The sequence below is a fragment of the Protopterus annectens genome, chromosome 14.part0 (assembly GCF_019279795.1).
Source record: "Protopterus annectens isolate FY-2018-M chromosome 14.part0, PAN1.0, whole genome shotgun sequence".
Classification (NCBI taxonomy): domain Eukaryota; kingdom Metazoa; phylum Chordata; order Ceratodontiformes; family Protopteridae; genus Protopterus; species Protopterus annectens.
In genome coordinates, this window is record NC_056748.1 from 752,003,118 (window position 1) to 752,021,105 (window position 17,988).

Below are 17,988 nucleotides of genomic sequence, written 5' to 3' on the forward strand. Positions count from 1 at the left end.
TTCTTCACCTTGCTCTGATAGTATTTCAGTACTCTCAGTATCAATTACCGAGCTAACATTGTTCTCCAGAATGTGAGTCGCAGCTTCATGAGTTTTCAAAACTTCTCTATTATTCTGCCTTGGATTAGTATGCACTTCTGCTTCTACTACAGTTTTCGCTGGTTTCGTAGTAGGAACCTCTTCCTTCTCATAATTTGTTGTTAATACAGTGTTTACGTTTGTTCTGGTCTGCATGGCCGTCTTCTTGTCCTTCGGCCATTCAAACAAATGGCCCTTCTTAAAATCATTAAAATCCCTGGTCAATTTGCTACTTTTCACTCCTTTTAATTAACATCCTAAGCATCAAGTATGTCCTGCAGCGTTCCTAGTTTCATCAAGTTATTATCAGATAATGTAATTTGTTCTAGTTAATTTTGTTTTTGTTCTATTAGGGTTGCTGCTTCAACTTCCTGAGGCTTAAAAAATTCTATCAAAAGTTTCATATAGCTGAAACTGGTTTCTATATTTATCCTTTGCCATTTGGCAAGTAGTTCAGCATAGATATTGCCATAAGTTGGCATACATCTTACTCTTAAGCCTTGTGGAATTATATGATGATAAAGGCATGCCTCCATATGAAAGCGTTGCTACTGTAAATGCTTTAATTTAAAAGCTGCAGTCTCTACTTCCTTGTAAATGCTCTCAAATAGCAAAGTTTCTCCCCTGTTCATTGGTAGTTCTAAAGTACCATTTTCAAAATTGAAATCAAGAAGTGGGTTAGACAACCCCTTAAATTATTAGCATAAATCCTTCTACTTGCCATTTCCAGTGCTGGTTGCTGTGAAGATGTTGATTCCATAGTGCAGTGAATGTGTGACACACCCACCAAAAAATATGCAAGCAAAAAAGAAAAAGTAGGTAGTGTCACCCAAAGGCAGAGCACATCAAAGTACAAAATTCAGAGAAAGATCGGTTCTGCCACCAGTCTTGCTATAAACTTGAAACTTGAAAACTTTTAATAAAAATAAAACAATGATAAAATAAAACACACTGGCTCATAAACCGGAGAATATAACCAGAGTCATAGACGAGGGAAAGCCTTGCACACAGCCTATCTTGACTTGGCCAAGTCCTTCAACACTATCCCACATTCTGGCTTCACTGATAAACTAACCAAGTTGAATGTCAACCCCTGTGTTGACAGGTGGGTTGCAAACTGGCTGACAGATCGACAGTGCGCATTAGAAGTGGGAGACTTAACTTCTACCAGCAGACTTGTCACCATTGGGGTCCCAAAAGGGTCAGTGCTGAGCCCCTTCTTGTTTGGCATATACTTCTCAGAAGTCTAGGCCAAAATGGAGGGGCTGTGCTTAACCAAGTTTGTGGATGACTGCAATTTAGGTGCTGTCATTGTATCCCCTAACGATGTCAGTATACTCCAAAAGGGGCTTACATAGACCAATGATTGGTGCCAAAGCCATAGTCTTAAACTAAATGCTAAAAAATGAATCATCATTCCCTTCAGCAAAAGCAATGTCCTTGCTGATTATAAAATAAACAGTAATTCCCTTAGTACCAATTCATTAATGAGAGACCTGGGAACAAAAGTTGACTGTGACCTCAACTTTGACCACCATGTGTCTACTGTGGTGAGGAAAGCATTCTATGTGTCTACTGTGGTGAGGAAAGCATTCTATGTTGCTCACCTGATTAGCAAAGGCATAGCCTTGAGAGCAAAAGAGATTATAACTCCCCCTGTACTCCTCCCTCATCAGGCTATTATTGAATTTAAAGCTCCTTTGGTATGTACCATACAAGACAAATGCTGCAACTTGAGAGACCTCAGAAATTTCTAACTAAGAAAATTCATGGTCTCCAGCACATCTTATACGAATAGACTAAAGTTGCTGTCACTGTACTCAGCATATAGTCTACTCAGAGGTGACTTGTGTCTGGGCTATCTCTGACTCAAATCTAATGGAAATACTACACATCTGTAAATCAAAGAGGACTAAAGTCACCTATTCCAGGGACCCCAGTCTTGCTTGCAACATAAATAGGACCTGCTGGAGAGAGAGATACATCTGTCAGAGGTTTCCACTCCTCTGGAAAAGGCTCCCAATCCGCATCAAGCAGAACACCTTCATGACCCTGTTTAAGTGCAACCTGTTAGTCACTGATAGAAAAATCTTGGGCATTGAAGATATCTCTCATCTAGTATTATATTGGTATTTAACAGCTAGTCTTGTAGTAACATCCTCTGAACCTATGAACCTATGTTATTCGTAGGAAAATGGATTTTAATTATAATGCAGAAGCAAAGAAAGAAGCTGGCATTAAAAGTGTCTGGCATGATTTACAGATATAGTGCATAAGAAGTCACCTAACTAAAATGTATTTAATTTATGTTAGGCCATTAGTGGAGTACCACTACCTGTTTTATGCATACAGAAAGTAAACATACTGGTGTTAGAAAATATTTAAAGGAAATACTCCAAACAAGTCCTTGCTTGTAATAATGTGACATAACCCAGAACATTTACAGTTGCTTAGAAATATTCAAGAGGCAGACTTTGCCTTGCCTTCAAGGCAGTTCTGCACAAAGCACCAAGGGTGTTATTGAATTTGGAACTCAGTGCTAATCTCTTCCACCTGATATACAACAATTTGTTGTTGGTAAGAGTCAAATTCAGAACAGCAAAAGTAAGTTGTTTTATGTCTTTGTTACTGGCTTGTACATTGAATACATTTCCAGGAGATATTAGGTGTTCCAAAGCCATCTCTGGATAACTTTGTAGATTCCTTGGTTTTATGTACCTTGAGTTTTAGAGTCTATGTGTTACAGGCCTTTCGGTCTGGCACAGTTTAGTAGCTTGTTTTAATTCTGTGTATGAAGACTTGACTTCAAAGTCATTGACCTCTACCCTAAGCTGCTCTGCAGTCAAGTACACTTGTGGGTACCATGACTAACAGATTTTGATTAGGTAATTGCTCTACCCAATAATTTCTCTTCAGCACTCTCCATCATTTCCGCATGAATAATGAAGTTTCCTTCTAAAATTACACTAACACCATGTGGTACCTTATCAAGTACCACATATGCTTTTTCCAAGAAAGCTAAGTACTCTGAATTCCTGTTACGTCCATGTACGCAAGCAGCAGACAGGAGTTTTCCTTTCTGCATGTCATAGTTACAGTGGGTCAATTCTTGCATATTGGCACAGACTAGAGCAATGTTTATACTTCCCAAGGGCTGGTACGGGGCAGCTCAATAGCTGTTAAGTTAGAGAGCATTGCCCCTGTCAAGAAGTCGTGTTCTAGAATGCACTCTACATATAGCAGCAAGAACGACTGTATCAAGGTGGGATTTTCAATATCCTACATACACTATTGTCTCTTTCTCATAGGATCATAGGAAGTTACTAGGCTATTGGCCCTGAGGCCTTTATAAGCCTAGCCAAGAGTTTAGCCCATGTATAGACAAATCAGCACCCGATGCCCCTGTCCAGCATGGACACTGGTGGAATTCCAGGGGTGTATTTTCTATTTTCCATCCAGTTATCCAGGTTGCACTTAAAAAGGGGGTAAAGAGGTACTATGCTTGACGTGGAGAGGGAGTCTCTGAGACACAAATCTGACCCGCCAACAAGTCCTATTAATGTCACAGAGCAGGTTGAGGCCATATGTGCGGATTCCTCAAGTAGAGCTTGACTTGTGCATATGCAGCAGTCCCATCAAGGCGAGGTCCAAGATCGCTTTGTATGCCAGACAGAGGTCACCTCTGAGGAGTCTGTATGAAACCGAGTGGAGAGATAGGACTTTTAGCCTATCTCCAACAAAGACTTGACATTCCAAGTATTTCATTCTAATTTTCATTACCATGGTCTGGTTTATTACACTGTCCTGCTCCTTCTTGCCACTTGACTGGCATTGTACAATACTCCCTCACCATTCTTAGTTTTGTGGGCCTTCAAAACACATAGGAGTTCTACAAAGCCTTCTCCGGATGAGCCTCATCAGGTTCTGTGGGTCCCCTAATAACAAGGAACTCTCTGCAAGACCAGTTTTCCAAGAGTGACACAAGCAGAAGCCCAATGCTCCCGACAACATTGCTGTAAGGGTCACAGTTATACCAAAATTACTCTTCCAAACAAGGACATATACAGGTTTGGGATCTTTATACAAGAGTAATATAAATGAAAGTGAATGTGCACAGTGTGATCAGGTATGTGATTTCACAATCATTACAGCAGTGTAGACATAATTTTTTTAAATTTTGGCACTAACTTGTGAAGTAATGGCGTGTGTGTCGGGACTGATGAGCAAGAGTAATAAAATCTAATATTGTTTAATAAGAGAGTATTACCATGCTAATTCATGATGTTCATTGTGCATACAGCTGCAGTCATAACAGATGGGTTTTCCTGCCATCAGGCGGGTCCTCGGTCGGCCGAATTCCAAAGTCCAGGTCCGGCGTCGGATGTTGTCGCTTCTTCCCTGACGTCAGTGCGACAGGGGGTATAAAAGAACCAGCCGACGCCATTTTCTCCAGTCTTTCTTGCCGCGCAGTGCCCGAAGTAGAAGCAGTTCGCAAGTGCCGGTCGGCCAGCTCCTGAGATTACGAATATTATTCAACCAAAGTGTTCTTGAAAGCTAAGTACCTCATTGGGGAAACTTTTCTTGCCTCAGACCGATGTCAGACAAAGTTAATAATTGCATTTCATGTGGGAAGCAAATACCGCATAAGGATTTCCATTCCCTCTGCATTCCTTGCTTAGGCCCAGACCACGACGTCTCGGCCTGTCGTTTTTGTGCTACATTCAACAGACGCACTATTAAGCATCGGGCGGAGTTCGCCCAACACTATTTTGGCAAAATGTTTAACTACATTATGTCGTCGGATAATCCGACTCAAGTTTTGAGTAAAAGACGCAAAGATTAAGGACCGACATACGAGGTCCGTGACTTCTACCGACACCACGCTAAAGCCGACTACTGGTGCTCCAGTTCTCAGCGAGGCGCCTACGCAGCCCCTGACTACCAATGACACTTCATTAGCGGTGTCTTCTGTGCCCGAGGTCGCAGGCTCTTCGGCCCACACCCCGACTACAGATAAACTCAGAGTTTAGACAGGCCTGCCACCTCTCAAGGTGTCTTCAGGCCTTCTTCTTCTTTTTCCATTAAGGCTTTCACTAAATCTAAAGCAGCCATGCATTCTAAAAGACAAGCTCCTCAGGGCCCCTCTCAAGGCCCCATGCCTAAAAAGCAGATGCTCAAAATGGCTGAGGATTTGATTACTCTTATCAGGGGTTCCCAACCCCCCTCGGACAAAAGGCCCAGGGTGGAGGAAGAATACCCTTCCTCAGACCAGGTCTCCATTACTTCAGAACATTCTGAAGACCAGGAACATTCATACTCCTCTTTTGAAGATTCTGATGCAGAGGAGTCCTTTCCCTCTGTCCCCCCCCTGAGGACTACTCTTTTGGGGAAACCTTGCATACCTTGAGGGAACACTTCCACTGGGAAGGCCAAGATTACTCAGACTCCAAGAAAAGGCTCAGGGATTTCCTCTTGCTCCCTCAGCACAGGCCTCTGGCTATCCCTCCTGTCTTGGACATACTAGATGATGTGTATTCAGAGGCCAGCCTTAACCCAGATTCTTTACCTCCAGCTCCAGTCAAGCCTGACAGGTATTACTGGGTTCCTGATTCACACCAATTCCTATTCAAAAGCCAGCGTCTTTCCACTGGTATGCACATGCGCCAAAACACCGTTCGGTCGTTTTTTATATTTGTGGTAAAGCTGAAGGAAGGAGCGCGATCGTGGTGAAGAGAGAGAGGATTTATTATATTTCACAGACTACACTACAACATCTCCAGCAGTAAAAGGTAAGCTAAGTAATTTCTTGGTTAAAGGATGCAGTTTCACTTTCTAGTAATAGTAATGGCAGTGCTTCGTGCACTAACACTTACTTTCATTGATGCAGTAGATGTGGTTGCAGTATAATCTGAAAAAGATGTATACATTTTAACTGGGGAATGGGTGCACCGGTGCGGCATTTGAGTGATGTGTATTTTTTAAAAAATGTGAGGTGGGCTACGTGTAATTTGAGTACGAAGTGGAAGACTACATACATTCCTGAGGTCTTTCTCTTACAAAGCACTTTATGTCTTGAACTCCTACACGAGAATATTTTTGTAATGTAGTCCACAATTCATTTTAAGGGTCTAAAAATGTGTTGATGTACAACGTCAAATTATGTATCTTGTTTACGTGATGCTCTGCAGGAGTCAGTGATTTGTAGTGTCTTTTAGTGGCCGTTTACGAGCAGTTCTCTTAACCGATCAACAAGTCAATAAATAGTATTATGTACCACAAAGCTAGACATATCAAAACTTACTATTTATTATGTTATTTCATTAGTTTGTGTATGCATGTATGTTCGTTTACCGGGGTAGTGCGTTGATCACAACAGACCAGTTTTAGGCACATCTTTGCTGAATGCAGTCACAATCATAAACATATGCATAAACTATAACAATTGTAGAGAAATATTTCGTGAGATGTGAAGTTACCAATATTTTGTACTCCATGACTTGCATAGCATATGCTGAATATGTTTGCTGTCCTCTGTGTAGCCCTGCAGTACAGTGCACCTGTCTTGAATACACGTAGACCTACATACTACTCTAGGCTAGGGATGCCTGACCTGCTGTGAATGTGAGTGGGAAGCAATGTAAATGCTGCAGAAATCCCTTCGTGCCTATCAGGAGCCACTATCTACTCGGTGCAGCCAGCGGTTGCAATTGCAAACATGTAGGATAAGTAGTCTTAAAACACAAAGAAGGCAAAAAAATCAAGTCTTTATATTTACAACCAGGATTCTTAAGTCACATGCATAATGCTTTAGTTTTGGGTATAGGAATACGTAAGAGGTAGGAGAAAGCAGAGGTAATATAGTTAGATTGCCTCTGGAATAATTTAAAGAAGGTAAGGAGACATAGGAAACAAAAAGTAATAAAAGAAAGCTGAATTGCAGGTTTGACAAAAAGGGTAGGAATAATGGATCTGAAAGATCAGAGTAATATCAGCAGGATGAGAAGAGGGGATTGGTCAGTATGCAGATTAGTGAAGAAAGTGAGTTAACATAGATTAAGAGAAAGATTCAGCAGAAGACAAGCAGCCAGTCAGGTGAAGTGAATTAAGAATCCCAGAGGGTTAAGAGTAATATGTAAAGTCATGACATCTTTGGTACAGTCAGTTAGGGTTTGTATGGTACAGTATGACTGATGCTAAGGGGATTGTAGAATCGCAAGATGAGGGCAGCATTAATTGGGATGTAAAGTAAGGAATTATGATCTGTGAGAATGTACTGACAGGATGTATACCACAGGGGAAGAGTTGAATGGTGCACAGCGGTCACTGTGTAACTGGGTAAGCACACTGGGCAGAAGTGTCCCTTTACTCTGTAGTTAAGACACTTGCTCAGAAGTGCTGTTACTTTCTGAGCTAAACTGTCCGACACTAGACTTGTGTACCAAGTAGTTGACCATTATCTAGCACTGTTCTATATCTAGTTATAGTACATATTTATCATTTGTGAGGGACCATGCTTAGCCTCTTAAGTGATCCAAAGGTCATAGTTTTCTTTTGACAGAAGCAATTAAATTAAAATGTTGTTTTGGTACACATATGAACATAATGGTAGAAAGAGGTTGCTAGTTTGTCATGTCTGCCCAGATGCTGAATCTAACTGTAAGCAGCTGCCCTCACTCCACTCTTTTCTTCCTTCTACCACCTGTAAACCGAATAATTGGTTCTCACTGTGGTAATTGCATTACATTTGCTTAATGGCAGAAGGAGTCAATAAGTCTATCTAGTCTGCCCTTTTAAGTGCATTGAACATTACTAGATTAGAATGTTAGACATCTGCATTTGCTTCCTTGGTATATTAAACAGCTGGGAAGCTTGCTTTCTATCAAGCCATCCTTGTTTGGAAACCAAATACTTTTACATTACAAGTGCTTTAATTTCTACTTTAGATGTAAATGTCTTATATATGTGTTTGTTAGTAAGCAATGCAGTTTCTTATTAGTTTAGTGTGCACCTTGCATGTATTTATAGCAGCCTTAGCTGAATTTGTGGTTTGTCAAACTTACCTGTTTTTGTTTATTGGATGTGTGCCTGCTATCTCACAGTCCCAGTGATGCTGGCAGAGTTATAATGCTGTGCATTGCTTGAGTTCTGCTCCTCTTGTAACAATATTTAGCTGTGCAAGTTGTTAGATGAATACATTTCATATGTTTTTAAACCTTATCTCACTTGCCACTCGTGTGTTGTTAGTGGGGCTTTACCATTAATGTCTACTGTGCACACATTCTTTCAGAATCATGTTGTGTAATCTTTGGTTCAGTGATATTTTTATGATTTGACAACAAATTTTATGTACCTATGTTATGTGCATATAGCATAGTATGTCTATTAGAATGAGATATTGAATTTTAGGGCAAATATTATGCATTTATTAATTTATTCATTGTTCAAACTACCTACAATACAGCAAGTGGGGTCGACTTTGTATTAGTCCGCATATACCTGTGGTCTTTTGCTCTTCAGTTACGTTAGAGACCTTTTTTTTTTTTTTTTTGCTCTTCATTTTGTCAGAGACCTTTTTTTTTTTTTTTGGTCCTCACTTGCCGTTTGCCCCCAGACCATTTCTGTTGACTCAATGCGGCCCTTCCAACTGAAAAGGTTGGACACCCCTGTGTTAAAGTATCAACAGTTTTTGTTATCTCAGTTGAAAAGTAAAATGTCACAACCTGAACAACCAGACTTGAAGGAGTTGCAGGATTTGTTGCATAGTGCAGAGCAAGTGGCTAAACATACCTTGCAATGTGGTTTTGATGCTTTAGAGGCCTCGTGTAGAGCTGCTGTTACAGGATCAGTCATACGTAGACATGCTTGGCTCAAAGAGCAAACTTTACCAGATCATGTCAAAGCTAAACTACTAGATGCACCTCTTCAAAAAGATGTATTGTTTGGTATTAAAGCTGAGGAGGTATTAAAGAAAATGGAGGAAAAGGCAAAATCAATGCAAACAGTGAAAGATTTCCTACAGGTACAACCTCCACGTTTCAGTAGAAATTGGCCTTAAAAAAATTGGTCCTTTCCAGCCACGGGCAGACCTCAAAGAGGTAGATACAGGCGCCCGAGGGGTAGAGGGCAATCTCAAGGATCATTTAGAGGCAGACAATGGCAAGCACCTACACCAAGAGAAGGTGAGGATAGTTCACAGCCATTCAGAAAGCAGAACCAATGACTTTCCCCTTTGCATGTCAAGCAAGGCTCAATTGGCAGCACCTTTAGGCGGAAAACTGGCGTTATTTTCGAAAAATTGGCATATTGTCACAAAAGACAAATGGATCCTGGACATTATAGACAGAGGCTACAGATTCCACTTTCACACCCTTCCAAAAATGAGAGGCATGCCAAACCTGCCACACAATCAAAGGGCAGAGGCACAAAAACAAATTTCAGATCTCATGGACATGAAAGCTATTCAAGAGGTACCTGCACAAGAACAGGGTCAAGGTTTTTATTCCAGACTATTCCTGGTACCAAGGAAGGGCAAAGATTGGAGACCTATTTTGGACCTATCCATCCTAAACACATATTTACTCGTACCAAAATTCAAGATGCTCACATTACAGCAGCTTCTTCCTATGCTGGGCAAGGAGTCTTGGCTGGTAACATTGGACCTCAAGGAGGCATACCTGCATGTCCCAATCAGACAAGATTGCAGAAGATACCTCAGATTTCTTGCAGGTTCAACCCATTATCAATTCTCTGCATTGCCCTTTGGCTTATCTACTGTGCCCAGAGTGTTCACGGAATGCCTGACATCAGTAATTGCCTTCTGCAGACTTCAAGGGATACAAATATACCCATATTTGGACGACTGCCTGATCCAAGCAGACAGCAAACACATACATCTGAAACACCTGGCATTTGTAATAATGTTGTTGAATTCTCTGGGATACACTGTCAACAAAAAGAAATCAAGACTAATACCCTCTCAAACAATAATTTTCCTGGGTGCCAGCTTGAATACAAACACCCAGATGGCCTACCTCACGCCAGAGAAACAAGGGCAACTAACTCACTACTTCAGAAAACTGGCAACCTTCACCAGGCTGACTGCAAGGAAAATCCTGCAGGCTCTGGGATTCATGGCATCTTGCATCCTACTAATCCCATGTGCAAAGCTGCATATGAGGAAACTTCAATGGTACCTAAAAAACTTATGGTCTCAACACAGCCACAGTTTGGAAACAATTATACCACTGATTCCATGTCTTCAAAAGGAATTTCTGTGGTGGGCTCAAGCATGCCAAAGAAACATAGGTCTCCCATTCTGCAAGCCTCAAGCAAATCAAGTCATCACAACAGATGCCTCGGACTATGCCTGGGGGGTGCACATGACAGATCGGTGCATTCAGGGCAAATGGTCCCAAAAAGAAAAGCACCGACACATCAATCAAAAGGAAATGCTAGCAGTAATAAATGCTATTATGGCTATCAAAGACCTACTGCATCCAGGCCAGCTATTGGTAAGGACAGACAACACCACAGTGATGTGTACATAAACAAACAGGGAGGAACCCATTCATACCCCCTATGCGGGCTAGCCATGTCTCTTTGGAACATGGCTCTGGAATTACAAATCCAACTTCAAGCACAGTTCCTGCCAGGCAAGGAAAACACACTGGCAGACAACCTAAGCAGAAATATGACAGATCCACATGAATGGAAGTTGCATCCTCAAGTTTTTACAAAGATAATTCAAGCATGGGGAAGGCCAGACATAGATCTCTTTGCCACCCACAGAAATTACCAATTGACAAAATTCTGCTCAAGGACCTTTCATCCACAGGCCTGGAAAGTGGACACTCTTTCATTTGGACAACAATGACAGTTTATGCCTTTCCACCTCTTCCTCTGCTGCCCAAAGTTCTATTAAAAGCCAGAGCAGACAGACCAAAGATGATTCTCATTGCTCCAGACTGGCCAAGACAACACTGGTACACACTCCTGAGGAGCCTGACGTATTCCCCACCCTGGATCCTTCCTCTAATGCCTCTTCTACTGACTCAGCACAACTTCAAAACTCTTCACAGTCAGCTGAAAAGACTCAATCTAGCCGCATGGAGGATTCCTTAAATTCACAACAGACCCTACTCTCCAAGGAGGTGCAGGATGTCATTTTGGAGGCTAGAAGGCCTTCTACTAGAAAAGCCTACTCCGCAAAATGGAAACGGTTTTGTGCCTGGAATCAGAAAAAGGGTCAGAATCCTGAAATACTGAATTTACCTCAAATATTACAGTACCTAGCTGAGATGCTAAACAGTGGACTTTCATTCTCCTCCATCAAAATCCATGCCGCAGCCATTTCTGCAGAATACGACACTGATCCTCCTTTATTCTCTCACCCTCTCTTAAGACAGTTCCTCAGAGGGGCTAAGAATATAAAACCCCCAAGGAAGCAACCAGTACCTGCTTGGGACCTCAATTTCATTCTAGAAAAACTGACCCTGCCTCCTTTTGAGCCAGCTGCTTCAACAGAACTGCAATATTTGTCATGGAAAACAGCCTTCTTTCTGGCTATCACCTCAGCACGCAGGGTTTCTGAACTACAAGCCCTCATGGCTGTGCAGCCTTTCATCATTTTCCATCAGGACAGAGTTTCCTTATGAACCAACCCTTCTTTTATGCCAAAGGCAGTATCCAGGGTAGCCTTGAATCAGGCTATCCACTTACCTACCTTTTACCTTAATCCACAAAACAAAGGAGAGAGACTACTACATTCCTTGGGCATTCACAGACAGCTCCATTATTATTTGGACAGAACAAAGCCTTTCAGAAAATCAGAGCAACTCTTTGTGTCCTATGCTACAGGTGCTCAAGGGAAGCCTGTTTCCAAACAGACAATCTCAAAATGGATAGCCCACTGCATTCGCTTTTGTTACTCTTTCCATGGTAAAACTGTACCTACAAGCATCAGATCTCACTCCACAAGGGCCACAGCTACCTCTGCAGCTTTCCTCAGGGGGGTTCCTACCAAAGATATTTTGGAAGCAGCCACTTGGAGTTCTGTACATACTTTCTCCAAGCACTATCACCTACCATTATACTCCAAATCTAGAGCGGACTTTGCCACTGCAGTCTTGCAGGGCATCCTGCCTCCTCCTAGTTCCACTTAGTGCCTACCATCCCTTTTTTAGCTTTGGGAGTCTACCCATCTGTTATGACTGCAGCTGTATGCACGATGAACATAGTACAGTTTTGTACCTACCATAAATGTAGATGTTCGAGTGCTAATACAGCTGCAGTTCAGGTTTCCTGCCCTCCTTCCCCTCTTGGGACAGGCCTAATGGCTAACACCTCCGCATACAACATGATTGGGGTATTCTTTTATGGTGTATTTGCTTGCAACTACTGTTTTTTTGATTTTATTGCATTGCATTATTACATAAATTTATGTTTTGCCTTTCTTCTGGGGGCACCTGACATCTGGGGCAAGAAAAACTGAAGAAAATGGCGTCGGCTGGTTGTTTTATACCCCTGTCGCACTGACTTCAGGGAAGAAGCGACGACATCCGACGCCGGACCTAGACTTTGGAATTCGGCCGACCGAGGACCCGCCTGACGGCAGGAAAACCCATCTCTTATGACTGCAGCTGTATTAGCACTCGAACATCTACATTTATGGTAGGTACAAAACTGTACTTTCTCTGGAGTAATAAGGGCTGATGCTGTTTTATAGGTGAGTATCATCATGGTAATTTATGTTCTCTGTAGTGGCTAAGTGTGCTTTCTCACAGACTGCATGTTGTGGGTAAGTGTTGTTGAAGGAGTGGAGGGGGGATGGGTTGTGTATGCATTAGGAATCTTCAAAGTATGAATGCTTATTTGCCATGTGTTATGAATGCTGTTTGATTGTTGGGGTACATGATTAGTGTGTGTGTATTAAATGCTATTTAGGTGAACTCATGCTGCTTAAGGGTTTCTCCTTGAGAGCTCACTGTTTTATAGCATTGAATGAGAAACTGAGTGGTTGTTAAGTGTCCTGAAACATCATCGCCTGTTTTAGTCACTGATCTGTGTATCTGAAAATGTCCTGTTGGTGAGTCTGGTCTTTGTTAGCCACTCCACCTGCAGTTTTACTAAGGTCATAAGGGTATCATTTGTAATCCAGTTGTCATTGTATTGGACTGGAGGCATACCTCTCATAGCATGAAATCTGGACAAAGCCACAAATAATGAGGGGACAAATGACCAAAAATTGGGATATTTTTTTAAGTAGAGTCTACTTTAGAACGACAAATGTTTGAAATATCAAGCGCTCACATGGGCGAATATTTCAAACCTCGATATTGCTATTTTTTTGCTCTACAGTGTGGATCAGAATATTTGCCCTTTCCTCACTGTAGTGCAATCTCAGAGTTGGAATATATATTTAGCGGGGGTGAGGGGGTGCAGCCCCTCACAATAGCAATTTCGAGTTTTGGAATATTCGCTCATATGAGCATTCGAGACATTGATCTTTCATTTTTCTGACAAAGACGCATTAAATATTACTCTTATAAACTTCCAAAGTTAATAGAATGGCAGGTTTTGTAGTTGTCTGTGAAGTTTGAAACTCAAATGGCTGTCATTATTTTCTGCTTCAATAATTTGCCAATGGTTTGCTAGAAAAACACAATTTTATGAAAAATGGACCAAAAATATGAGGCAAAAATCTGTACAGTTGAGAGTTATGACTGGAGGTGACAATCCTGTTTTCTGGTAGAAAACGTTTAGCAAATGTTGCATTTTTAGTATATCATACCTCATTAGGAGTACATAGTGTCTGAAATATCATTATTAAAGGGATCTGACCGTAAGCTTTAGAGTACTTGCATTCACAACACAGATTTAAGATATGCTTGCAGAGATATGTTCATCCTTGACAGTGTGGTTTGTTTTTCCCCTTCTGTTACAGTTGTATGAGGAGAAGCAAAAGAGATGTGAGTTAGAGATGGAGGACCTCCGTCAAAGCTGTGCCAGCAAGTTGAAGCTGGCCTCCCAGAAAGACCAGCGTATGCAACAGGTCCTGCAACTGCAAGTGTTCCAGCTGCAGCAGGAAAAGAAGAAGCTGCAGGAAGATTTCTCACAACTCTTGCAGGAGCGTGAAGTACTGGAAAAGAGGTGTGCCTCCATCGAGAGAGAACAGACTGAACTGGGGCCTCGACTGGAGGAGACAAAATGGGAGGTATGCTTTCCCACAGTGGGTATTGCATTTTGTCTGCTTCTGGAACAGTAATAATGTTGGTCAGCATTCTTTTTACAGAGAAAGAGTAAGCAAATTCTTAATTTTTTAGTTTCAAGGTCTAAGTTATCCAGACCTCTCACAAAATAAAGATAGACATAAGTCAGGAAAGTTTGAATAAAGCAGTACTTCATTAATAAAACTGTAGATGACTGTAAATACTTCCATAAAATTCTCTAGGAATCTCATATATGACTTTCCTGGGACACAACTAACCACTTTAGATGCATGCTCTTTGTAGATTTTTAATCAGGCTATTGCAACTTACAAGACAGTTCTCACTAGAAGAGCAAAGCAAGTTCAAGGTAAACAGTGACTAGGATTCCACCAAGATATCTCTGGCCTGAAACTTCTATTGCCTTTTCATTGCATTAAAAGAGGTAGCATGATCAGGTTCCTGGGAAAAAGTATTAACTCATTTAAAAGAGTAACTTGGGATTCATATTTCTGTGCAACAGTGTGTAGCATGTAAGGCAGCATAAATGGCTGGAACTAGTGCCTGTCTTAAAAGGGGTATAATTATAAAGTACAAAACAGTCTTTAATGCCATGTAAAGGATCCTGCAGGAAGAACATTTCCCACATTGAGAGAGGCTGAAAACCACACTGCAGTAGATTACATTTCATGTCATGGAGAGGTTATAATGCTGTCTGAACCATAAATAAATATTTTGATAAGTTGATGCTAAGGCTTTATTAGTATGGTGACAGGGAGGTTTAGAAGAGGCTACTGCAAGACATGTCACAAAGGGGATACCTTAACCAGTTCCATGACAGAAAGGGATAAACCTGTGACTATGGGTCACATGATATGAGATCAAATATTTTTTTGTTCATGTGTTGGGCAATGGTAAGTGATGCAGAAGGAAAGATAAGTGCATGTTTGCTCACCTTTCTCAGTGGGGAGAGGGGGCTGGTGGGTGACATGGGTAAGACATAGTACTAGATGGTTCATGTGCAGATTAGAGCAATGAGCAGTGGAAGCTGGTATAAGAGACAGGTAGCAAAGGAAAGTGTTTTCCCTTGGGCCTCATTGTTAGCCTGTAGGGTGACATCTGCATCATGCAGAAGGTAAGGCTAATATCTAAGACAACCCAAACCACTATGAGCAGCAGTGGCAACTCTCAGTCTATTGTGCTACTGCGAAACATGCATGTCAATAGGAGGGGGGGGGGGGCTACTGACTGAGAATGCAATTACCAGTCCAACTTGCTACAGCTGCATGCTGTTGAGCTTGCAGAAGAATTTACCTGTAGATGTCTGCCTCCTTCCTTCCTTGTTGGAAATTTCAAGTGTTGAGAAGAGGTAGCCTGGCACAGAAGAAGAGCTTAGGGTTGATATTCTTTAGTTAGATCACAATTGTAGTAGTCTTGATTATAGGGACTTCAGCTGCAGTAGGCCTAGATATATGGCCCTACTTCTAGAGGTCATCACCTGCCCCTTCCAGGCATGGTGGATACCCACCCTATGGAAGTTAAGAGGATCTCCGGTATAAAGCAATACCTGCTCACTCCTTGATCAGTCTTTCTAGCTGTAGTTCTCAGTGTTTGCATTACAGTGTTCCAATTCATAGTTTGACCTGCTCTAGAGCTCAGGACAGGACAAGGGGAAAACTCTCTATCTTTTCTACTTCTGTATTTTACAGGATTACCCCAGATTATGTAATTTTTGCCTAGCTAGTTTGATGTCAGGCTTAAATTAGGATGTATCAGGGCCTAAGAAAAGGTATATGTTCTTGTAGTAAACCGAAACCCCACAAAGACGTTCAAAGTCTTTGCATCTTCTGTTTTGATCCAGAGCATAATGTAGAGGACTTTTGAGTCCACGCGGAATTCTTCCAGAAAACATTAAGAAGTAGACAGTTTTTCATAGATAACTGCTTAAGAAGAGGATGACATTCTTTTGTTCATCTTTGTCCTCTAAAGTCCCCCTAAAAGCATTTTATAAGTACAGGGACAATAATACCCAAGTAATCAACTGAGCAGTAACAATGCACTTTTTTTGCATTTAGTTTGAGACCTTTTTCAGTAGAACTGGTAAATGCATGTTACAACCCTTACTGATAGCAGTGCCTAACTTGCAGTCATCAGCAAACGTGGTCAACCACACTTCTGGGGATATTGACATGGATGTCTGCAAAATAAGTGGCAGTCATGAAAGGGACTAACATTGATGCCTGTGGTTCCCACTAGTTATAATTTTACATTTAGACAGGGTGCAGCAATTTTGTTGACTTGAGATGTGTTGGATAGCCAGTTTCCAATCCAATGGACATCACAAAGATTTACATTAGGTTTGTCTAATTTTTTAGTAATGTCAGTGTGGAGGATAGTGTTTAAAAGCATTGACAAGGTTGAAATAAGCAGCGTGCTCAGAGTGATCTCTGTACACAGAAGCTGCCCTTCACAAAAACAAACTCCGGCTCAGAAACTGTATTTTGGCACTGATGACAGTACAGCCTGTTATGTTGTCTGGCCTTGTGGAATCTTGTCAGAGATTTTAAGGTGATTTCAGGGGTAGTTCATTTTTCAGGAGTAGTGGGGGCAATAATGTGGGTATGTAGAGGAAAGTTAACCTTAAATTTGTTTACTAATATATTGGCTGTATCCTTGGGATTGGAATGTGTGAAGTTATGGATGAGTTAATTGATTGTTGGGCATTATTCCTTAATTTCTTGACATACATGAAGAAAGATTTGTAGTTTCTGTAGCAAATTTAAGCTTATACTTTGCCTTACGTTTTCTAACAATGTTAAGTTCCTTACTTGCATGGTTCATTGTGGTCTTGAGGTAGGGAGGTGGTGATTTCTCATAACTGTTATTATCCTTCTCTGTTATACAGCTTATTAATATGGGAGTTCCTTAAGAGAGGTCTGTTCGTGAAATTACTGTTACATTAAGAACAGACAGTTACTGGCTTTTCTATTCATCTGCTTAGGTACAGTAAAAATTAGAAAGTGAGTGTAGCAGTGCTCTTAGTTTGGTCCATTTGCAAGGAATTGTTGGGAATTTTGTGTAGGTTAATAGGTTTGTCCTTGTTATGTTCCTGAAGATGGTTTCATTTGGTACTGGGGTAGTGCCACTACGTCTGTCAGAGATTTGTTGTTAGATGTAATCAGGGATAAGGAAATGCAGGGTGAGTTACAAGCAAGTGACTAGGTTGGTAAGAACCAGGTTAAAGACATTAGGGCCTCTAGTGGGTAGTTTTACAATCTGTTCCAGTGTATTGCTGTAAGTCTAGTAAATGCAGAGCATACCTATTTTTAGAGGTGTAAGTGTGCCAATGAATACTCGTAGAATTGAAATTCCATATTTAGAAGGTATTTGGCTTAATATATAGTGCCTCAGTAGTGATGACGTAATTTTTGTGATCTCTGGAGGATGTTTCTAGAGATCTGTAGCTAGCATTTAAGGTATATTTGGATTTGTTAATCCTGATTTATATCTCCATCAACTCCAGCTTGTGAGTAATTTAGTGTGAGGTGTTGGTGTTTCTGGCAAATACAGATAGCCCCTGAAGTTACCCAGTTACTCAAGGACCTGATGGTGTGATGGGCACTAAACCCTGGTGTAAAGGGAGTGACAGTATTACATTGAAACCTTGTCTCAGTAACTACACAAATATGAATGCAGTGATTAGTGC

At 41.2% G+C, this 17,988-nt stretch overlaps 1 protein-coding gene across 2 annotated transcripts in view; it reads left to right on the forward strand.

Moving 5' to 3' along the window:
• LZTS2 (leucine zipper tumor suppressor 2) overlaps positions 1–17,988 on the forward strand; it is a 1,975,510-nt gene that overhangs the window by 1,889,010 nt on the left and 68,512 nt on the right. For both annotated transcript variants that reach the window (XM_044056488.1, XM_044056489.1), the window contains one exon: positions 14,021–14,290. In XM_044056488.1, coding sequence (XP_043912423.1) covers positions 14,021–14,290 — 270 coding nt within the window. The remainder of the gene's footprint in view (positions 1–14,020; positions 14,291–17,988) is intronic.